The sequence below is a fragment of the Ahaetulla prasina genome, chromosome 2 (genome assembly GCF_028640845.1).
Source record: "Ahaetulla prasina isolate Xishuangbanna chromosome 2, ASM2864084v1, whole genome shotgun sequence".
In the NCBI taxonomy this organism is placed as follows: domain Eukaryota; kingdom Metazoa; phylum Chordata; class Lepidosauria; order Squamata; family Colubridae; genus Ahaetulla; species Ahaetulla prasina.
In genome coordinates this window covers 60463497-60486041 of record NC_080540.1, presented here as the reverse complement: position 1 = coordinate 60486041, position 22545 = coordinate 60463497, and the positions used below count along the sequence as shown (strand labels likewise).

The 22545-nt window shown below is 35.2% G+C and overlaps 1 protein-coding gene across 1 annotated transcript; it reads left to right on the top strand.

Annotated features, from left to right (window-relative positions):
* Positions 1-950: 950 nt before the first annotated feature.
* Positions 951-21761, top strand: RUVBL1 (RuvB like AAA ATPase 1). The gene is made up of 11 exons (XM_058169864.1): positions 951-1216; positions 1473-1559; positions 5237-5369; positions 6942-7093; positions 8399-8488; positions 9305-9454; positions 11022-11085; positions 13036-13234; positions 15230-15332; positions 20226-20317; positions 21254-21761. Exons 1-11 carry the CDS (start codon positions 1076-1078, stop codon positions 21411-21413), a joined length of 1371 nt encoding a protein of 456 aa, XP_058025847.1. The 5' UTR covers positions 951-1075; the 3' UTR covers positions 21414-21761.
* Positions 21762-22545: the final 784 nt, after the last annotated feature.

Genomic DNA, 22545 nt, shown 5'->3' with positions numbered 1-22545 from the left:
TATAAGCATATATATAGGAAGAAGAAAAGAAAAACAATAGGACAGGAACGGTAGGCACGTTTGTGTGCTTATGCACGCCCCTTCTTGTTCTACCCTCAAGTGCTTTGGAGAATAGTTTGACTCCCTCCTCTTTGTGGCAACCCCTGAGATATTGGGACACTGCTATCATGTATCCCCTAGTCCTTCTTTTTATTAAACTAGGCATACAGAGTTCCTGCAACTGTTCTTCATATGTTTTAGCCTCCAGTCCCCTAATCATCTTTGTTGCTCTTCTCTGCACTCTTTCTAGTCTCAACATCTAAATCAATTACTGTAAGCATTATTAAAGATCACCTTTGCATACAAATTATTTTTGTAAATAACAAGAGTTATAATATGAAAATCAGAGTTAGCATGTTGTAATGCCTGTAATAAAACTCCCACCATCCAGTCAGGAACATCACTGTGTAATTTAGTCTAATTTCCACAAAACCCCTTCAATTTCCACTAGTTTTGTTTTTTTTAAAAAGAAACTATACGCTTCATACTTTTAATCTTCTGAGTTTGGGACAGCCAACTATCTATAAAGACCATATTCATCTTTAAAGTCCTTGATCTTCATTGTTTTTCCTGTCGCCAAAAACTCATCTAACGTAACTTTATTTTCCAATCAAAAGATTCCTACCCTGTAAAAGCTACTAACATATCTAGTAATATTGTTGTTATAATGTGTTAGAATTACAGCGCAGTAATTAAATGCTGTACGAAAGCGCTTTCCAAATACATTTTCGCCACTTCTTATGCGGTACTCTTCTTCTGCAGTTAATGGCGAAACCGGAGCATCTTCTAAAGTGCACAACGCTGAATTGTCCGCCCAGAGCCTAAATTTATACCATCTGAGTGACAAAAGATTCGCCCAAAGACAAGAGAGATGTCTCGAACTCTAGCCAATAGGCAGCAAGGGGCGGGCACGGAACGGTTAGGCGCCGGGAACCTTGGCAACACGCGAGCGCCGGCATTAACTCCGCGAGGGCGACTGAGGGGGAAGGACTGAGTCTGCCGGGCCTTCCTTGGCTTCTTAATCGCCGCCAGCGGAATGAAGATCGAGGAGGTGAAAAGCACTTCGAAGACCCAGCGCATCGCGGCCCACAGCCATGTCAAGGGCCTGGGGCTGGACGAGAGCGGGGCGGCCAAGCCAGCCGCAGCCGGGCTCGTGGGGCAAGAGAACGCGCGAGAGGTAAGAGGGTTTCCGTTCCCTGGGAAATCTTCCCCATCACTAGCGCCGGTTTCACATCTCATCATCCTCAGTCCAGCCTCGTGTTCTGTAGCTGCCTTGATGAGTCTCCTTAGCAGTACGCGCCCCCCGCCCCATGTACACACACATATACATACACACACATACACTATTAGATCAGAAACACACACACCCCACTTGATCCTTACGCTGCATCGAACTCGGAGAAACTTCCAACTAACTGCAATTTTATTTGAAGGCTTGTGGTGTTATTGTGGAATTAATCAAAAGTAAGAAGATGGCTGGCAGAGCTGTATTATTGGCGGGACCTCCTGGGACAGGCAAGGTAAGGCATATTTTTCTTAATTTCTTTCTTAGCAGATTTATAAATAGGTTAGTAGTTACTTAAGTTCCTGGTGAGAAAGTACATTTCTTTTCAAGTGTTATATCATTAGTGATATTGTTAAGGTTTGACACTGATAATAGCTTGTTTGCTTGCTTGCTTTTTTATTTTATTACATTATTGCATTTTTATGCCACCCATCTCACTGATACAGCAACTCTGGGCAACTTACAATGTAATAAAAAGGTTTTTTTTAAAAAGTGATACAAAGCAATTAAAATGATCTTAATTAGGGAAAAGACACCATGAGATACTAGAGAACATAAAGCAATAAGAAAATAATTGTAATATTTTCCAAATTTTAACATAAAACATCTGTTTTAGAGATAATATTTAGAATACTGAGTGTAGGTATCCCGAGTTCAATACTCTTTTATCCAGAGAGGTATAAGGAAATTCCAGGTAGTTTATAGACATAATATGCTAAAATAATTGGGAAAAAAGCCTTAACTTGAAAGTAGTAATAAAGAAATTGTAATCATTATAGTGCTGTCTTTTTTTCTCTCCATTCAGTTATGTCTGATTTTTGGAGACTGCCTGAACAGTCTGCAAGCTTTGCAGATTTTTCAGAAGTTTGTCATTGCCTCCTTCCTGGAGCTGAGAGAAAATGACTGGCACAAGGCTACCCAGTTGACTTTCTGCCTAAGGTGGCACTGGAACTAACTGCCTCCTAGTTTTTAGCCTAATGATTTAACCACCACACCAAACTGCTCTTTATTCGGGAGAAGGACGGTATACAAATTAAAATATTATTATTATTATTATTATTATTATTATTATTATTATTATTATTATTATTATTATTATTATTATTATTATTCACTTTCAGATTGCTCTCTGAAGTAGCTCAAGAATTAGTTTCTGGACCTGCAACATCCAAAAGTCCCAGCTAGAAAAATAAAATGCTAAGACATAACAAAATTTGGTATAACAGCCTACTGTATGTAAACCAAGTCCCATAATACCCTGTATTAACATGCATAAAGGCACACATAAATCTTGCCATAATATTTCTTTTTAGTTTCTTATAACAACACATGAATCTACTTAAAAATTGACAATTTTAAGACAGTTTATAAAATTCGTTTCTCTCTGCTAAGACATATGTCAAACAGTTATAAAAGTATATGATGAAAATGCTTTTTTCCTAATCCTTTTATTTCTCAGAAGAATTTTAGAGCCACAATAGAATTAGCAGATTACTTACCAATGCCTTTTATAAATCAGATGCATTGTATTAAAACTGAAGGCTATATGCAATCCCTTGAAATTAGTAAAATAATTTTTATATTGTAAAAGTGAAAAATAATTAAATGCATTAAGGAATAATCCTAATTTATTTTTTATTTATTATGTGCCATCAGGCTGGTGCCAGCTTTTAAGTAACTGCCTAGATTTTCTCCAGCCAATCTATTTTCAAACTAGTCATTTAAATCTTCCAGTGGCACACCCATCATTGCTAATGGAGTCCATCCTCTTGTGTTGTCCTCTTTTTTCCGTTTTCCCTCCATCTTTCTCAGCCCAGCATGTTAAATTTCTTCAGGGAGTTAGATCTTTGCATAATATATGTAAAATATGATAATTTGAGCTGGTTATTGGTGCCTAGAGAGAGAACTCCAGATTATTATTTTTCTATGATCTAATTGTTAGTTTCTTTGGCTGTCCATGATATTCTCTGAAGTCTTCTGTACTGCCAAAACACTAATATTTTTTCTGTCCTGTTTTCCAAAGCCTAGCTTTCATTTCCATAGAGTGTCACAGACTATAACTTTGCTGCATGGTTCTGATTTTTGTATTGCAGACATACGGCATCTAAATATATTTTTCCAAGGCCTTCACCATTACTCTGTACTCTGTGAAGTATTACTTGGTTCTTTTATAGCAGATAGTCAGTCATAAAGGCAGGAGATATCTATGTCTTCAATATGTCCACTGGTTGATGTACCTTGTGTTACTAGTTTGGTCTTCTTTATATTTACCTTAGCTTCTTTTTTTCAACGTAGTCCACGACTTTCATTACTAGGGCTTGCAGATCATAGGCATTTTCAGCTATCAGAGTAGCATCAGCAGCAAAAGATAGTACTGTTTCCTCCTTCAGTTTTGAAACCACTCCTTTTCCATTACAGCTTCCTTTGCTATGTATATATCATATATAAATTGAATACATAAGAGGAAAATGTGTAGCTTTGTCCCAATACCTCTTAGACTTATATACCACCCCATAGTGCTTTACAGCATTGTCTGGGCTATTTACAATGTCAGCATATTGCTCCCAACAATCTGGTCCTCATTTTACCAACCTCAGAAGGACGGAAGACTGAGTCAACCTTGAGTCCTATCAGGATCAAACTCCAGGCTGTGGATAGAGTTTGCCTACAATGCTGCATTCTAACCACTGCACCACCAGGGCTCCTATTCTGTTCTGACTGGCTCCTTGATTTTGGGATAGATTTCACATGAGAACTCTGATATTCTGAGATTTCCATTTTCATAAACACATTTCACAGTTTGATGTGAATGGCACAATATAACTCCTTTCTATAATCAATGAAGCAGACATGTACTTGTTTTTGGAATTCTTTGGCTTTCTCAATTATTCAAGGTGCATCATGTGTCTTGTTCCTTGGCCTTTTGTAAAGCCAGGTTGAACATGTGGCATCTCCTTTTCCATGTAGGGCTTTCATATGTATTGGGTGATCATAAGTGCTAGTGTGAAATTAAGGGTATTATGAAATAGCTAAATTCATTAAGTCTCCTTTTTTGATACTTATGTGTAGACTGGTTTCTCCCTATCTGTTGACCCAATATTGACTCATTCTTAAGATTTGCTGACATCTGGTAGTTTGGTTAGAATTCTTGCAGATGCTTCTTTGGAATTCTTGTTGCCCTCCAACTTGGTAATGATGAAATGATTTAACTTTACCTTCTAATCTGAGTAATATTACTTAGATAGTTTAACTTATGGCATTTCCCCTATTCTCACCCATTTATTATCCTAGATTTGTCTCCTTGGATTTGTCTCCTCCTCCTTTTGGAGGAATGGCATGCCACTCAAATTACAAATGCATCCTGATACAAATATTGTGCAGTCTTACCCCTACAAGTATTAGGGACGTTAAAAATTACATATGTTCATTGCTCCTCTCCTTATGATAAATCAGTTATACCATATTTCAAACATGAGCTTTCAAAGGCTAAATTGCTGCCAACTAACATCAGAACTTTTTGACCTAATGGCCCCAGAGAAAAGAGAGGATCTCTTTTCTCTGAGATCAGAATAAAAATGATTAAAATCTGGGGTTTTTGTAAATAGAATGGCTCCTTCTGTTTTCAGGAAGCCCTGGGATCAGCAGTTTCCCACCAGAAGAATGGGCAAAGATACTTTCATTATTTGTCAGTTCTAATGAAGGGGTCCAAAAGAGCTCTGACTCTCTAGCTTAGGCTTTATTGAGCTGACATAGAAAATATTCTGTAGGAGAATTCAAATTCTGGATTCAAGAGTATTTATTTTATAGAAATTCAACTAAAATCAGACTTTTTCTGCACTAATTTAAATTATTTTTAGTTGGGTAATTTAAATGTATTTATGTATCTCTGTGATTTTTTCCCCTTGTCTTCAGACTGCTTTGGCTCTAGCTATTGCTCAGGAACTGGGAAGTAAGGTTCCATTTTGCCCTATGGTTGGAAGTGAGGTATATTCTACTGAAATAAAGAAAACAGAAGTCTTGATGGAAAATTTCAGAAGAGCAATTGGTAAGAGACTTAAAGCAAAAGACAAATTTGTGTATGTAAGAATTTATTTATTTATTAAATCTATGTGCCATGCAACGTTTTTATATTCCGTGCATAGCATTTATTCTTTTGATTGGAAGGACACATTTGTTTGCTTCTCTTCAGTGTTCTTGTACAGTGACTGATGTGTCTCCTAGTGTCTTTGTACGAACTCTGGTGTTTTCTATATTATGATATCTTAGCTAAAACCAGTCAAAAGTAGTACGAATGATACTTTTTCAGTCTAATTTTGTATGTTGTTAATGAAATTTGATTAAGCGGTTTACAGGTAGAATAGCTTGTTCCTGGGGTTAAATTTCTCTTTATTAATTGAATTTATTAGCTGAAATATTTAAGTTTCAATTTATACATCCAGTTGCTCCTTTTGACAAACAAATATTTGCACCTAAAATCTTAAGTTACTGTCTGCTGACAGTTGATATCACTATTCCTTTTAGACTTATTGCTTAAATATAGCTTAATTGTTTTTATTATTGTGGCCGACATCTGTTAATTTCCCCTGGGCTCTCTATGATTTAACACAGACCATCATCTAAGTATTCAGTAGCATTAAAGTGAAGAAATGTTTCCATCAGTCCTTGCAACTGAAAAAAGTGACTCATTGATTTCTCTAAGAAAGAGTCTTTCAATCATCTATGGTCTTTAAGTTACAATTAAATTGGCAGGGTTCACGGAGAGAGAGTTCAAAGATGGAGAGAGCACCGTCTGCAATATTTCCTTGATGTGATGAAGAGTTACCTGTCAGATTTGGAAATTTGAACCAACAGTTGAAACCTGTGTCAAACACTTGTCATTCTTAGAGATAGCAATAATTTAACAGCCAGCTACATTGTTGATGCTTCATATTTTCTGGATGTTAGGTTGGAGATGCTTCTAAACAAGTACTTGATGTTAGTGACAGAAATTTTTCCACATCTGTTGAATTGGGCTGATTTCTCTTTCAGAAGTCATTAATGTTTTAAAATAACATTGGTAATCCAAACATTCTTTTAGTGACAGGAATGTAATTTTTTAAAAAAAATCTAATTCTAATACGGTCACATATATTTTCACTCTTAAATTAAGAATTTCCTAAAGGATACAGTGGGATAAGCAATAGCAATTAATTTTGACAAATATTACAAAACAACATATAATTTTAGCTCTTACCAGTTGAACCTGAGTTTGGAAGCACTGAAAAGGTACAAGATAACTATCAGAAATAGCAATGGAAATTGAAAACAATGTGGTATTGCATCCAGGAATAATGTTATAAAGATGTTATACCTTTTCATGACTTGCCCCAATGCTTGGGATGGTTGCCAAACTAAGTTTGATTATTTTGTGAACAGAGAATACAAAGAAATATAACTTTTTTTTTCTTTTTCCTTATCCTAAACTTCTTCATAGTTACTTGAATTTTTATTATTATGAATACATTATTTATTTTCCATAAAGTTTTCCATTGAATTTACAAGCCTATCTGGAGAAGTTGATCATCTGGAACAATCCAATAAAATGGCAGCCTGTAACTTGTATATTTAATATTTACAGGACTAAGAATTAAAGAAACCAAGGAAGTTTATGAAGGAGAAGTCACAGAATTAACTCCCTGTGAAACTGAGAATCCTATGGGAGGATACGGCAAAACCATTAGTCATGTCATTATTGGACTCAAAACAGCAAAAGGAACTAAACAGCTAAAGGTAGCTAGGTCATTTTTCAAATGTTCCTCGGCTTCTTAATAGTTCTGGCTTTTGAATAAAAAACAAAGGGAAACAGGAGATTCAAGGATGGTTTTATTTACTTGTCTCTTTTTATAGGTTTATTCTGCAAATGGATATAAGCTCCAGGAAGAAATTTTAATTATCTTTCAGTTACTTTGGCACATGCACTTAGCTTATAGATGATGTCTTTCCCCCATTGATAGAAGCAGTTGAAATAAACATTTCTTCTGCTGGGTGAAGTAAACTTGACTTTTTAAATTACTAAATAATTTCTCAAGAGCTGTATAATTCATTTAAACTGAAATCCTATTCATGCTTACTTGGAAGTGAGCTTGTTAAGGCCAGCGGAGCTTTTTCTAAGTATTTTTTTTTTCAATATTGCCAGGGTCTAACTAATATTAGTTACCACCTCTGTGCACTCTTAAAGCAGCATATCCCAGGGTTTCTTTCTGCAGTTTAGACTTTCCCATGGACATGAGGAAGTCATGTCTTCCTGACTGCTTTTCTTATTTCGGGGCAAGGAAGGCTTGTCTCAGTGCTTTACTTGGCAGATATTAAACACCCCGACCTTCTTCATAGTCTGCAGCCTGTGATAATGGTGATCACCATGCCTTATTCACACCTTTTTTTCCCCCTGCAAAGCCTGATAATTTGACAGCCACCAAAATTTCACAATAATGTACAATAAAAAAATGTTAATCCCCCCCAAAAGTGAAATATCCTGTTAAAAACAGTTAAAATCAGATATTAACAATCAAATGAAAAGTCCATTTAAAAAGGTGTTTTGACATGAGTTAAAAAGTAGACATAGTTTTTAGGTTAGCATTTTATGTGAATTTAGCTAGTGTGTTTTATACATGGCTTACGTGATGGTGGCTTTGAATCAGTTATAGCCAATTAATCAGAGGGGTTTAAATGATACATCAACCACAGTTGTATCTTGGAGTTTTAGCTCTCCAGAATATCTGATGTTTAAATAATGGCATAAGAAGAATACATAAAAGCAACTGAAATACCATCTGAATGCTACAGTATAATGTTGAATTTAAAATATTTATATTATAATTACAGAATGCATTAAATCAATCTAAATAGTAGTTGAATTTGACAAATTAGCTCATTCTAAATGTAGATAAATCTAAATTCCTAGAGCATGTTCTTCCAGTACTATAAATATTGCTTCTTGGATGGCTTTTTGTAGAATCAAACATGATTTTTGTAAAACCAGGTTGTCTGTTTTTGATGTTAATGTAGTTAATCATTGTTTATTTTCTCTAACTCCAGTTGGATCCCAGCATATTTGAAAGTTTGCAAAAGGAAAGAGTAGAAGCTGGCGATGTAATTTATATTGAAGCAAACAGTGGAGCTGTCAAGGTAAAGCAAGAAAGTAGCCGTGAAGCTCTGTGTATTTTGACCTGCCTTCCTGTCTCCTTTGGTAAAAAGTCTTATGTCCTAACAACCTTAATCCCTTCTAGTATATGTTACCTTTTTCTCGAAGTCTAAAATCTCTTTTTCTTACATGAATGCCACCGCTAAAGAAAGTAGTAATGCAATTCATAAATAAGGTAATTTAATCTGAGACTCTGGGTTCACTATTGCAATGAATGTTTCCTCATTGATTTTTAATACTTGACTTGAAACTTGTGTATTTCTTATTCATAAAAGCAAGGCAAAAAGATTTAAAGTAACTTCAGTCACGCTCATAAGAAATGCATAGAGCTTTTAATCTTTATCCCTGTAGATTTCTTTTGTCATAAGATATATGCATCTAGAAGGAAATGCTGCATTAGTTAGCACGCTGCTCTTATCTGATTTAAAATGTAGCATAAAGAGATACTTGGTGTTTAATGGACAAGCATAATATTTTGTATCAAACAATAAATCATCCATGTCCATGTAGGAATCTAAAACAATTTCTACACTTTCTACCAAATCATTTGGATTTGTCCTTTACTCCATTTTCTTCATTTCCAGAAAAGTGGAGAGAAAAAATCCTAGTCCTGACAGTAGAATTTCATAGCTTTTCATTTTCAAGGACAAGTCTGGCATTTTCAAAACTGTCAACCAGCGCTTGTGTGCATAACTATAAAACAAGACCTTTGTTTATCAGCCTATATGTCACTCTCTGAATATTTGTAATAACGCTAGCTATAAATATAGTGTGTATGATTTCTAAATTCTTCTCCACAGAGGCAAGGTAGGTGTGACACCTATGCGACTGAATTTGACCTTGAGGCTGAAGAATATGTTCCCTTGCCAAAGGGTGATGTGCACAAGAAGAAAGAAATTATCCAGGATGTCACACTGCATGATTTGGATGTAGCCAATGCGCGACCTCAGGTACGAATGGCAAACTGTATGCACATACAGAAAAGAAAAATAGTTAATGGCAGGGTGGATTTAATCATGATTTAAATCACTAGTAAAAAGGCTTGATTTAAATCATAATGTTTAAAGAGCAACTGTCATCTCTGTCCTGCAGCAGCTCCTCCTCTGACCCATTGTTGACTCAATGACAGTCCCAATATTGCAGAATATACGACGTCATCCTACATAACTGAGCTCCATTTCATGCTGAATAAACTAAATTATTAATGTATCTTAAATAGACAACTATATTTAGATAGATTTTTACTCCAAAAGCATTTTATTAAAATAAATTTGATAAAAATAATTTAAAAATCCAATTTTTTATTTTTTTAAAAAAATTGTTGATTTTTATCCACCTTGATTAATGGTAAATTCATTTGGGGACTGATAAAACAGCCAGGCTGCTACAACAAAACTGTTAAGAACACTCTTCTTTATTAATATTAGTCAGTTTTGCTTCAACCACATGGTTCTGCCAAGGAGCTATATTCTGGGTGTGTTTGTGTCCTAAAAAATTGCCCATTTGCTACTCATTGCTTCCTGGGAGAGGGAGAGAGAATATTTGGGCCCTGAAAATTCTTAGAAAGAGATGTGTTGTAACTTATGAAAGTGTATGTATCTCTGGTTCAGAGAAATACTTAAAAGTAATCCTAACTTTCTTCCAAGTGCACAAACAGCTGCTGTGTAAGTTTTTCTCAGTTGTTTTTGCAAGATGGTCTTTGAAATAGACTGTTCATGCACAAACATATTTATTCCCTGTTTTAATACAAATTCTATAAAAGTAAACATAGGATTAAAGGCTCAACAAAATGCTGTTTTGTTCGTATTCAAATGTGAATATGAGCAATTTTTTCCAACCTTCAGCATTTTAATGGAAACTGCTAAGTCTTTTGAATGCCAGATCCATTACTCAACAATACAGTTGTGTGGGATACACGCAAACTTTAACTTTTTAATCATACTCTGATGCAAGGTAAACATGTTCACCTCATGATCACATCAAGGTTTACTGTGCAGAGGTACTAGTTACATAAATCAATATTTATCAATATAGACCTGAAAAAGGGGGTGCTGTGGTAATGGGTGAGAGTCTGATGTGCTGTTTTTTCCTCCCAACGTCAGCTCAGTTTGTTGTTTCATAGCACTGAGATAATTTAAAGGATTCAGATCATTTGATCTGTATGTAGTACGTTGTTGCATAATGAAAAATTATACAAATAAAATTAAAAGGACCATAAAATGTCCTAATAACACTGATTAAATTTCCATTATATTTGGATGCTATATGTTCCAAAACAAATTAGTCCCATTACATTCTGAACACAATTACATAGGTGTAATTGTGTTCAGAATGGATAATAGGATTTTCATATAGACTATCAATTTTAAAATAATTATGACTTACTAGAAATTGGTTGATATAAAGAACTTGAAAACTTGATTTTTAGTTCAACATCCTTAATAAATATTTCTGTACAAGCAGTCCTTTATTAGAATTTTAAAAAGTTTCATTAATTCACAAATCAATTTTCTGTAGGGTGGACAAGACATCCTCTCCATGATGGGACAACTAATGAAACCAAAGAAAACTGAAATCACAGGTGCTCCAAATATCTCTTTCATCTTTTCCCTGTTGAAGTAATTCCATTTAATTTGGTGATACATCATGTTAAGTTTTTAAAAGAGGCAATGAAAAAGTATTCTTTATGCATAGTGAAAACAAGGTCTGTATTGCTTGAGATCATTAAAATTGAATGAGATTTAATCATTACAGTATAATTGTTAGAAATCACAATCTAATACAAATGTGGTTACACATAATGAAACTGTAGCAAAGGTAGTTTGTCACAATATTGATACATTATAGAATTTTGCATTCTTTCTGAAATGGCCACCAGTAGAGTATGTTTTAATACAGGTAAAAAGGTAAAGGTAAAGGTTTCCCTCGCACATACGTGCTAGTCGTTGCCGACTCTAGGGGGCGGTGCTCATCTCCGTTTCAAAGCCGAAGAGCCAGCGCTGTCCAAAGACGTCTCCATGGTCATGTGGCCAGCATGACTAAATGCCAAAGGCGCACGGAACGCTGTTACCTTCCCACCAAAGGTGGTCTTTATTTTTTCTACTTGCATTTTTTACGTGCTTTCGAAACTGCTAGGTTGGCAGAAGCTGGGACAAGTAATGGGAGCTCACCCCGTTACACGGCAGCACTAGGGATTCAAACATACATATACAGGTAATATGTATACATATACAGGTAATGCTCAGTTAACAACCACTTGTTCAGTATCCACTCAAGTGACATTGAACATATAGTTGTTAACTGAGCATTACCTGTATTCAGTTCTTGAGGTTTAGTCTTCCGCCTTTTTGGCCGGGCTCCACAGCTGAGGGGCATTGGAGCAAACAGGGCACAGCTGACAGCATGACTTTCGCCCATCTCTTACTGTTTCGTAATGGGAGGCTTGCAAGAAGCTTGCGCGGTAGCACACCATGGGGTGGAGTGGGTGGCGCATTGGGATTACTGTGCCTCCCCCTTGCCTGTGGAAAAGGCAAAGCAGCCGCAGAGCTGCCGGCTTCAGGAAGTGGCCCAACTAGCAGAAGCACGGCGCTCAGAAAGAGATGGATGAAAGTAATTCTGCGCTGAGGCAGAGGCATGGGGAAGGCAGAGGTGATCCGAATGTGCCGCCCACTCATCCCACTGTCTCTCAGCTTGCCTGCTTTCCAGCTCTGTTCTCCACTGCGCGTGCAGGGCAAGAAAAGTAGGTTTTCTCAGTGTTATTAAAGGCATTTACATACACACACACACACACACACACACACACACACACACACACACACACGGGGTCTGGAATGGATTGATCATATTTACATACAATTCAGTGTAGAAATTAGGTTCGGGTCACAAACAAATTGGGTTGTGACCAAAATTACAGAACAAATTATGGTCGTGACCAGAGGTTCTGCTGTACTTTGGTATATACATTGTTATTTAAAGAGAACATTACAAGAGATTATTAAAAAATTGTAATATTTCAAAAATGAGAAGCTTGAGAAAGTGTCATTCAGTGATAGTTTATTTAGCCTGTTTTAAAGTTTTTCACCAAAACTAGAGTCTGATCCTTTATGAAACTGTTGGGAATAGTACAGATAAATGAAAGAATCCTGAAGTTTTGGCAGGTAACAAATAACACTGGCTCATGGCTTATCTGTGGGTTAGCAAATTTGCTAATATAAATGTTTATTTTTGCTGCCAGAAGTCTTGAGCCAAACAAACAAGTATTGCACAGAATACCTTTTATAATAGTGAAAGTGAAGAAACTAGATTCATCAAAACGATTGGAGTTTTGGTTTGGGTTTTTGTCCAAAAGTTAACACTCGAACATTAATTGGATTGCTCCGTATTTATGAAAAAATGCCGGACGTCATTTATTTAAATGTATTTTAAAGAAATTATCTTGTACCTTAGGTACGCTCCTACAGATCTGTATATGTTTCGGAAAAGAATACTGATGAAATGATATCTAGAAGTCTGCTGTTTCTTTTCCACTCAGACAAGCTTCGAGGGGAGATCAACAAGGTGGTGAATAAATACATTGATCAAGGCATTGCAGAGTTAGTCCCCGGCGTACTTTTTGTTGACGAAGTTCATATGCTGGATATTGAGTGCTTCACATATTTGCATCGAGCATTGGAATCTTCTATTGCTCCGATAGTCATCTTCGCCTCCAACCGGGGAAACTGCATAATCAGGTATGGTGCTTAAAGCTTAGTCCTTCCCCGTAGGGGAGACAGGTTTCATGTTGCAGTGATCAAGATTTAGTGGGTTTCTTGAAGAATCGGCAGGAGGAGGGCTTCTTCCTCTCTTGTGACACACACCCAGCTATCCAAATTTACTCTGTTTATTTGCCTTTCTCTTTCCCCAGATGAATTTTCAATATGCTATTTAGTAATTTTCAACACTGACACTGTCTGACTATTCTCCTATCTGTACCCGCCTGTTTCCGTTTTTCCATTTTTGACTTGCTTGTTTTTCATAGCCTGAAATAGATAACAACATTTTGATCTTGACAGCTTTTGTCTTTGCTTCTCAAATTATCTTACATTGAAATAAGTTTGGGGGTTGCATTATGCAATGTACAGGTTATGAAATACAGTGTATATTTAACTATAGCATGTCTTGGCACTGTACCTTTTAATGTATAATTACAACAGTTAATGCTAATTTTAGCATTATCAGCGTTGGGTTGTTTTTCCCCCCCAGGATTTAACTCTATGCTATTCTAAGAGCTAAATACCAGACATGGTTTTTAGCCATCATTTTTGATATTGCTTAAATTTATCTAAAATCTTTGAGGGTTCATCTATATATGTATATTTTGCCTTCTTTTCTGCATATTCATTGTATATGATGCAAATCAAGAAAAATTATTTGGTGTCTTTGGGGTGTCATGATTTACTTTTCAAAAAGACAATTATGCTTCCTTGATTTCTAAGGTCATTAGTGATTTGATTTACTCTAGTCTTCTATTAGCACTTGATTTTAGGATGGAAATGCTTTTATATCCCTATTGCTTCAACAGCTTGTAAATTCTGACCTATTCCATGATTCATATGGGCCCATGTTAATGATACCTCAAAGCTTGTAAATGTCTCCCAAATGATAAGCGTGGTTTGTTTGAATATTTTCACAGCTCATCATGTTTTCTACAGGTATAGCAACAGTAATGAATATGAAGCAAAGACATTAAAGAATGTGTTTCTACTTTTTACTGTGTTTCTCTCTTGAAAGCTTAGTTAATTTTGTTCAATTTCTGTTCATGATAGAAGAAAAACATTGTTCACAAAGCAACATATAAGTAGCATAATAAAATTACATCAAGAAGGAAAGGTGGAGAATGCAAGGGAAAAAAGAATAAAATCCTTTGGTGCCTTTCCTGTGAACATATCTGCCTTTTCCTCCTCTTTGACGTTGTTCTATATGCTGTACCTATTATGCTTTTTCTAATTTTTTGTTTTTAAAAATATAAATGTTGTTATAACAGTGTTAACTCCAAATATTAGGAATAAGACAGCAGCACTAACAATAGTTGAAGCAAAATCTTAATAACAGTTCAATTTTTGGCCTGTCTTTGTTTTTCTTAAAACGATGTGATCTTACAAAATTGAGTTTCACACTAAAACAAAACAAAAAAAATCCTACAGTTATCGTGACACAGAAAATATGGCATTTCAGAAATGATAATCGTATTATCCTTTTTTCTCTCCATTAGGCATACAGCCTTGTTTCTTCTCTGTAACTTCTCTGAATTAGGTATTCAACCTACTTTTTCATTGGACTCATATAGTGGAGTCTATTACAATCTGAAATTTACCATTTATCAGCCAGTTATGAATATATATATCTCATTTTATAAAAAGAATGTGCGCTCTTAATTCCATTTTTAGAAATAAATTCCTCTTAATTTTAAGGAAGGAAAGATACATTACTGCACTTGAGAGCTAGTCACTTTCTCATTCCTTATCCCACCCTGTCATATCAACCCCAAATAGAATCAAGGTTTTTAAGTAATAATCTGAAATGAAAGATGTTTCGTATGAAACTGGGGTGCCCTCTAATGGAGAAATGAAGTTTTCCATTTTTTTTTCTTAGGCTATATAAATAATTGTCTGGCAGGAAGGAAGTCAATAGTTAAATTGCATGCTGATGTTATATAGAATCCTAAACTTTCCTTTATACTTTTTCAGAGGGACAGAAGATATTATCTCTCCACATGGGATACCTCTGGATCTTCTGGACCGGGTAATGATAATTAGAACCATGTTATATACACCACAAGAAATGAAACAGGTAATTCTTTCATATATAACATCTGGGTAACAGGCAGCAAATGACTTTATGGAACTTCACTTAGGTAATTAAAGTGTAAAATGAAGCAGCCTATTCTTACCAAAATGTGACTACAAGTTATTTTGAAACTTACTTTTCAAAGGTTTTTCTATTTGTTAGATTACTATACTGTCAGTCACGTGCAAGAACAAGTCAGTGTCTTGGCTGGAAATTATACTTAAGTATATATTTGAACTTCATATTCGCTTTTTTAATGAAACCAGTTCAATTACCGTAACAGCTCTAGGTGATGTACAATACTAAACTAATACAATTTAAAACAACAGAAAAGGGAAAAAATACAAAAAGTATTAAGGGCCAATGTCAGGGAAACTTTGCTACAGTTACAGAATCTATAAACATTGGTCACTCAAAATCAAGTCAATATCAGAAATGGGATCACTCACTTTATTCCCAAGGTCTACTGAAATGGCCAGGTCTTCCGTCGCTTGATAAAGGACATTATGGTAGGTACTGTGTTGCCCTCGGGAATGCTGTCCCAGGTAAGGTGGAGGCAGAGAGATGGCCCGTCTCCAAAGTTCCATGAGATGACATTACTTTAGCAGTGGGACTTGGAGTTTTTCCAATGCTGCCAGATCTTACCAGATGGACACTAGTAGACAGTCTGCCGTGGAGATATTCAGGTTTTGAGCTGTAATGGTTTATACTCAATCCCTTGAATTGCACCCAGATAACTAATTGATAACTGAGGTGGTGCAGTGGTTAGAATACAGTATTGCAGGCTACTTCAGCTGACTGCTTAGCTGCAGTTCAGCAGTTCAAATCTCACCATCTCAAAAGTTGACTGAGCCTTCCATTCTTCCGAGGTGAGTAAAATGAAGACCCAGTTTGTTGGGGGCAATATGCTGACTCTGTAAACCACTTAGAGAGGGCTGTAAAAGCACTATGAAGCAGTATATAAGTCTAAGTGCTATACTAAGTGCTGATAACCAGTGCAGTTCATGAGGTAGAGGAGTCACATGGGCACAGTGAGGTATACTGATACATTACCCCATTGTGCACCTAACTGTAGCTTCTGAGTAGTCTTCAAGGGCAAGCTCATGCAGACTGCATTGCAGTAGTCACACCAAGAAACAGTGTAGGTAGCAACAGCAATTAGCAACAGGACCTCCTGATCCAGAAAAGGGCCAAATTGGCACACCAGATGAATCTGTGCAAAGGCCTCCAGTTTGTTTTTTATTTTTACTTACATTAACAGTAGGTGAATTACGTTTACAGAGCAGTTGCTAATAATTGTCTTCAACTATATTTATGTTCCTAGTCACACAAACATGGAATATGGGTGTTTAAGACTTCATCTTTCTTAAGATTGGAAAAGCACTTACATACTAAAATGTTTAGTGTCTTGAAGAGTGTGAATGTGTAAATTCCTAGAGTTCGTTTTCTGCCATTAGTTCCTTAACAATACTCGTGTATCCATCATTCAAATGATCTAAAGAGAGCTGGACAACCTTTGTTAACGCTTTCCAAGAGAACTCTGGCCTTCAGTTTTTCAACATGCAAAATAATATTTCTGAAATCCTCAGATCCATCTGAGTGCATGCAACATTGATTATAATTCTTGAATGTTATTATGAAATATCTGGTCAAAGATTCCCCTCATTAGTGTCTCTGTACTATGGATTGACACATAAAGAAGCTACTGCAGTTTATCATGTCAATTCTTTGTATTATTTAAGAGATAATGTCACTGGTGGAAAGCATTGTCACCAGATAATAGTCTCTCTTGCTGGATAAGTGCCAAGGAGGAACAGAAGCATTTATTGAACATAAATATACCAGTACAGCCTCATTTCCTTTAGTATGAGGAGGCTTTTGTGTATTGCTTTTTAAAAAAAAAAATAGCAGCATTGATATTGGGTGGTTTTCTATATATGACAGAATAATGTAGATTATACTAGAAGTGATCACAGGGTACAGATGGTGTCAGAGGTCTTAATCTGTATATAAAGATAATTCAGAAGTTGTGTCATTGTCAAGAAAATCCATTCAAGTGTTTCTATATTGCATTCCACATTGTGACTTGCTTTTTCAGAGGCATGAAGGGCGATAAAGATACTGTTGCATAATTTCAAGCAGCTTTGATTTGGGTAGAATTTGTCAGTCTTCTCTGTGAACATTTATAAATTATATATCACATTAAGTTGCTACTGAATCTTCCCCTGTGGGTTGTTAAATGATTAAAAGTCTAAAAGTGTTGACTTTTGAAAGAATTTGGAAGATGAGCTTCTGTATTGTTTGATTAAATTAATCAGTCACAAAGGAGGTGAGATGGAGAAGTTGACTTCATGAAAGCAATAAATTCTTACTTTAAATTAAATATAATGCATTCTATGCATTCTTTCTAAACATTTTAAAATGGAAACGTGGATGGACTCGCTCTATTTAGCACAAAGGACAGCAAAATTTCCATAACTAATTTGTTAACCTCTACCCCAGGTAGTGTGCTGGGTTCTGGGCGTCATATTTCAGAAGCATTCAAAAGAATTGGAAGTGTGTATTACAAAGGACATTAAACATGTTCAGAGGACTAGAAATGAAGACATATAAAGAGAGACTGAAATTGCTTTACTCTTGTGGGAAAAAAACACCAAGCAGAGATACTAGATTAATACCATTTTAAAGGGCAAAGTATTAATTACTATACAATTTAAATTATTTTATTTTTCAGAATTGCCCGAATAGAGTTTATATATTGAATATAAATATATTTATTTATATACTGCTCCTCATATACTTTTATTATGGTTTGAAACAGTTTACAGTTTAAAACCTCTGTTAAAATGTAATAGATTAACAGTAAATTAAAACTATTGAAAGAGCTATGCAAATTGAATGTGGAAAGGATGAAAGCAAAACCTGGCTGAGGTAGTAGATCTTCAAGACAGATCTAAGCAAAACAGTTGTGGTCCCTTTTTTAATTTTGAGAGTGGAAAAACCTTTCAGAGGGCAGATAAAAAGATATGCCTCTTTTTCCTGATTTGCTACTCTCTGCAAGACTTCTCAGTGATTTATTTATTTATTTATTATTTATTAATTTGATTTCTATACCGCCCTTCTCCCAAAGGACTCAGGGCGGTTTACAGCCAGATGTTGATGATCCTCCCCAGAATTGTAACAGCAGAAGTGGTACCAAATTGTTTAGAACTGTATGTCAAAGTCCAAACTTGGAACATGATTTGATGGCTAATTGGCAACCATTTCACTGGTTTTGACAGAAAAGTTATGTGTTTAGGTGCCTCACTGTTGATCTCAGCAGCGAATGTGTTATTTATTGTATGGAAATTATTTGCTGGATTTGTCATTTTTTTCAAAGAACCCGTATGTGCCAAAATTGTAGTCTTGTATTTAAATCTTCAAACAACTTTAGGCAGGTGAGCAAGTCAAGCTACATTTTGCGCTTTTATATTCCATTCTGATCCCTCTTCCAAAATTTGGTGGTTTGCCACCAAAGGTTTTTGGCATCTATTTCTAATATTTGAGGTTGAAAGAACTAAAACATTATGCAAATCTTTAAAATGTATATGAAGGCCCAGCTGTTTTATGAGGCATGACTCCATTCTCTCTACTATGAAACCAAAGCCAAAAAAAAAAAGTGCAGCTTTTAGCCAATGAAGGGTTACCCTCTGGCTTTAAGAATTAGAATCTGAAGAAGAAAGAGTTGTTTCAATTCAAATAAATCCAAGAATTGTGAAACGATACATCACATGCCCTTTTTGAAACTTCTGTAAACTTGCCTTAAGATGTTTTGGACTGTGGATCAAAAAACCCAAACTGAAAACCAGCGTGATCACTGTGGATAGAATTGCAAAGTCCATCTGCTTTGGGGTTTTTTCTTTTTTAAGAACTGAGTTCAGTTTTGAATTAGAGATATTAACTCTTCACAAAGAAAGCAAAAGTCTAGATATAGGAAGATGATTTCATAATCTTTATTCGTCAGTGATGAACACTCTAAAAAGAAACCTCAATAAGATACCTTATAATCCAGATATCTTTTCAGTCAATCCCCAATTGCATGCTCATCCCCCTCTTCTCTTCTTCCACATTCTGATTCACTTGGTATTGCATTTTTATGGCTTTAATTTAAACGAGTGCTTCTTGATATCTTGTTTACAAAACTGCCAAAGTGAAAAATACCTGTATTATATGAGACTCACAGTTCCAGAGTTATCTCAACACTATAACACAACATCATTATCCAGTCTGTCCCTTATCACTCAGCTGGTAATACGGGCTGCAGGGAGCCTAGTGCACTTTTTTCCTAGAGCTCTCCATACTCAGACTTATTGGTGATATCTTCTTTTTCAACTTTATAAAGATCTTCAAACCAGTACAAGTTGGAGACTGTTCATGATAGATTAGATTTATCTGAATGGTTTTGTGGGAGTAGGTGACGCTAACAGACAAAATTTCTTACATCTTTAACCATCTTATTTATCAGGATGCTAAAAACTTTGATATGCATTTGAGCATTGAAAGAGCAATTGTAACTTTCCAAAAAAATTAGGCTACTCAGTACTCCCAAGTGGGAATTGGTGCACTGTAGTTCTTTTGGTCAGTCCGTACATTTTTCTTTCATGTTTTAGAAATACAAAGAGTTATCACTGCATTCCCCCTAGTATTTTTCCAATTATAACTTTAAAGGAACTGAGACTGTATATTTCAAATTGGATATAAAGTCAGAATTAAAACTGTCCCCTAAAACATATATGAAAGATTTTAAAAACCCAGGATACTATAATGTGCTATATACTCAAATGTAAGATATTTTTCCCCCAAGGCCATTTGTATTATAAATGCATTTTTATCTTCTTTTTTTTCCCCCCTCGTTAGATCATAAAAATTCGAGCCCAAACAGAGAGCATAAATATTAGTGAGGAAGCACTGAATCATCTTGGGGAAATTGGCACCAAAACCACATTAAGGTAAGCATGAAAAATATAAGTATATAATGATATTCAGTTTGGAAGTGGCATAAAGTTGGACAGGAAGAAACAGCTAGCATTCATCTAACTGTCATAGGACATCTGGTGAAATATCTCATCCACAATAATGACCAAGTTTGGAGCTGCTCCCTCTCTGACATTTCATGTTTAGTCCTCCCTTAACCTGCAATTCTTAGGCAAACTGAAAAGTAATAGAAATAATAATTTCAGAAACTAATATCCTATTAAAATAGGCCATATAGTTAATAAAGGGAATCCTGCTTCTTTTTTTTCACACTGCATTTTACAATTCTTTCATTAAGTAATCAGAATCAACTGCTAAGTCTGTTGTAGTTTCCAATGATTACTGAAGACTTTAACTTCCAAATGATACGGAACTACTGAAATGTTTGCAGCCATAAGTGTCATGCAAAATCAAAATACTTTTTGGTATTTGATTTATAAAGGTCATTGCACAGAGTTTAACTGATTCAGCTAGATTAAACTAATTTTTGTTATACCGTCTTTCTAAAACTTTCTTTTAGTAACACAGCCATTGCACATAACATAAAATCTGCATTAGGGCTAGAATGTTTGGAATATAAATTATTGGTTATAGTAAAATGTCATAATTGTGAACATGGATTCTGTAGTTTAGCAGTTATTTCTCTGCAACAAAGGAGATTTTTAAATTGTGTTTCACAAGTTATCATATCACTGTCTACTGCAAATCGTTTTTGTAACTCTTAATTCCATAATTAGTGCCTTGCCTAAGTCTTTGATATTTCCAACCACAAAATATATTGGTAACATCTGGAGACCAAGCTGCTGCGTTTATAATAAATATTTTTATAAGTCTCTTGAGAAATTTTCTGTTTTGTTTTTAATTATAATTGGCATGTTTATTTGATCATTGCTCTTATTATTTGGCTATAGGTATGCTGTGCAGTTACTCACCCCAGCCAATCTGCTAGCCAAAATAAATGGGAAAGATAGCATAGAAAAAGAACATGTTGAAGAAATAAATGAACTCTTCTATGATGCCAAATCCTCAGCAAAAATCCTGGCTGATCAACAGGAAAAATACATGAAGTAAAGACATTTGTTCAGCTTTCTAGCATTCAGAACTGATTTATACATTCTCCAAGCTCTTCAAAGAAAGAGGCAGAAGAAATTATCTCAAAGAACTGAAAACTTCAAATATCAAATTACTTGTTTACTGTAAAATCAAATCTTTGTTCCTACTTATTTAGAGGGAATGTGGTGATATCTTGGCTTGTGGTAACATGATATCTTTTATGTTTGTGCTATATGAAATAGATGCATCTGGCAAATACTTCTGTGTTTTAGATTTGATTGCTCATGTATTCATATCTAAACAGAATATATTACTTTTTAAATATTGTGTTAAAATTGTGGAGTTTAATTAAAAAAAATCACTAATTTTGGTTTGTGACTCCTATGTTGATTTTCTCAAGAAGAACATTTACCTAGTAAAAGTGAACTGTTTCGACATTCTCTGTAAGTAAAATTGAGGTGGGTGGTAAGTTTTTTTACCAAGCTGGTACAGTTGGGGAAGGAGGCAGAATTCTTAATTCAAAACAGGAATTAGTGTTGCTTGTAAGTACATTAAGAATGCACTCATTGTTAATATTCTTTTTGCAATTTGGATGGAGAATGCTGCCGCTAAGAGATCTAAAGTTGGATGATTTATGATTTCTTGCAAACATATACACTTCAATAACTTGGGAGATTTGATGCCACTCTATGAATTTCAAATGCAGCTTTTTTATATTAGTCTCTAGTGAAAGGGTATTTGATTGAAAATAATAGTTTTTTCCACTCACAGGTGTTTCTATTTAATATTATTATGCAAGCTTAAAGCCAATTACAGTATATTTTTACAAAACCTGGGAACTGATGGGGGCATAATTCTTCTAAAAATGTTTATTGTTACCTTTGGGAAATTACCTAGAAAAATAAAGTACAACACATAAAACTCATAGGTATAACAATTTATTACAACCTCTGAATTTTTAATTTCTCCATAGTAAATGCCAATATATTTTCCTTCTGGCAGGTAGCACGGTATTTTATTTCGAAGTATTTCTCTTGTTTCAGAAGTATACTAAATTGGGTTGTCTTTCCTTACTGTATCTTTACTACCTCTGGCAAATGGCAGTAGAAATGTGTGTCTTTTGGTTTAGTGATTAATACTCTTCCATGAA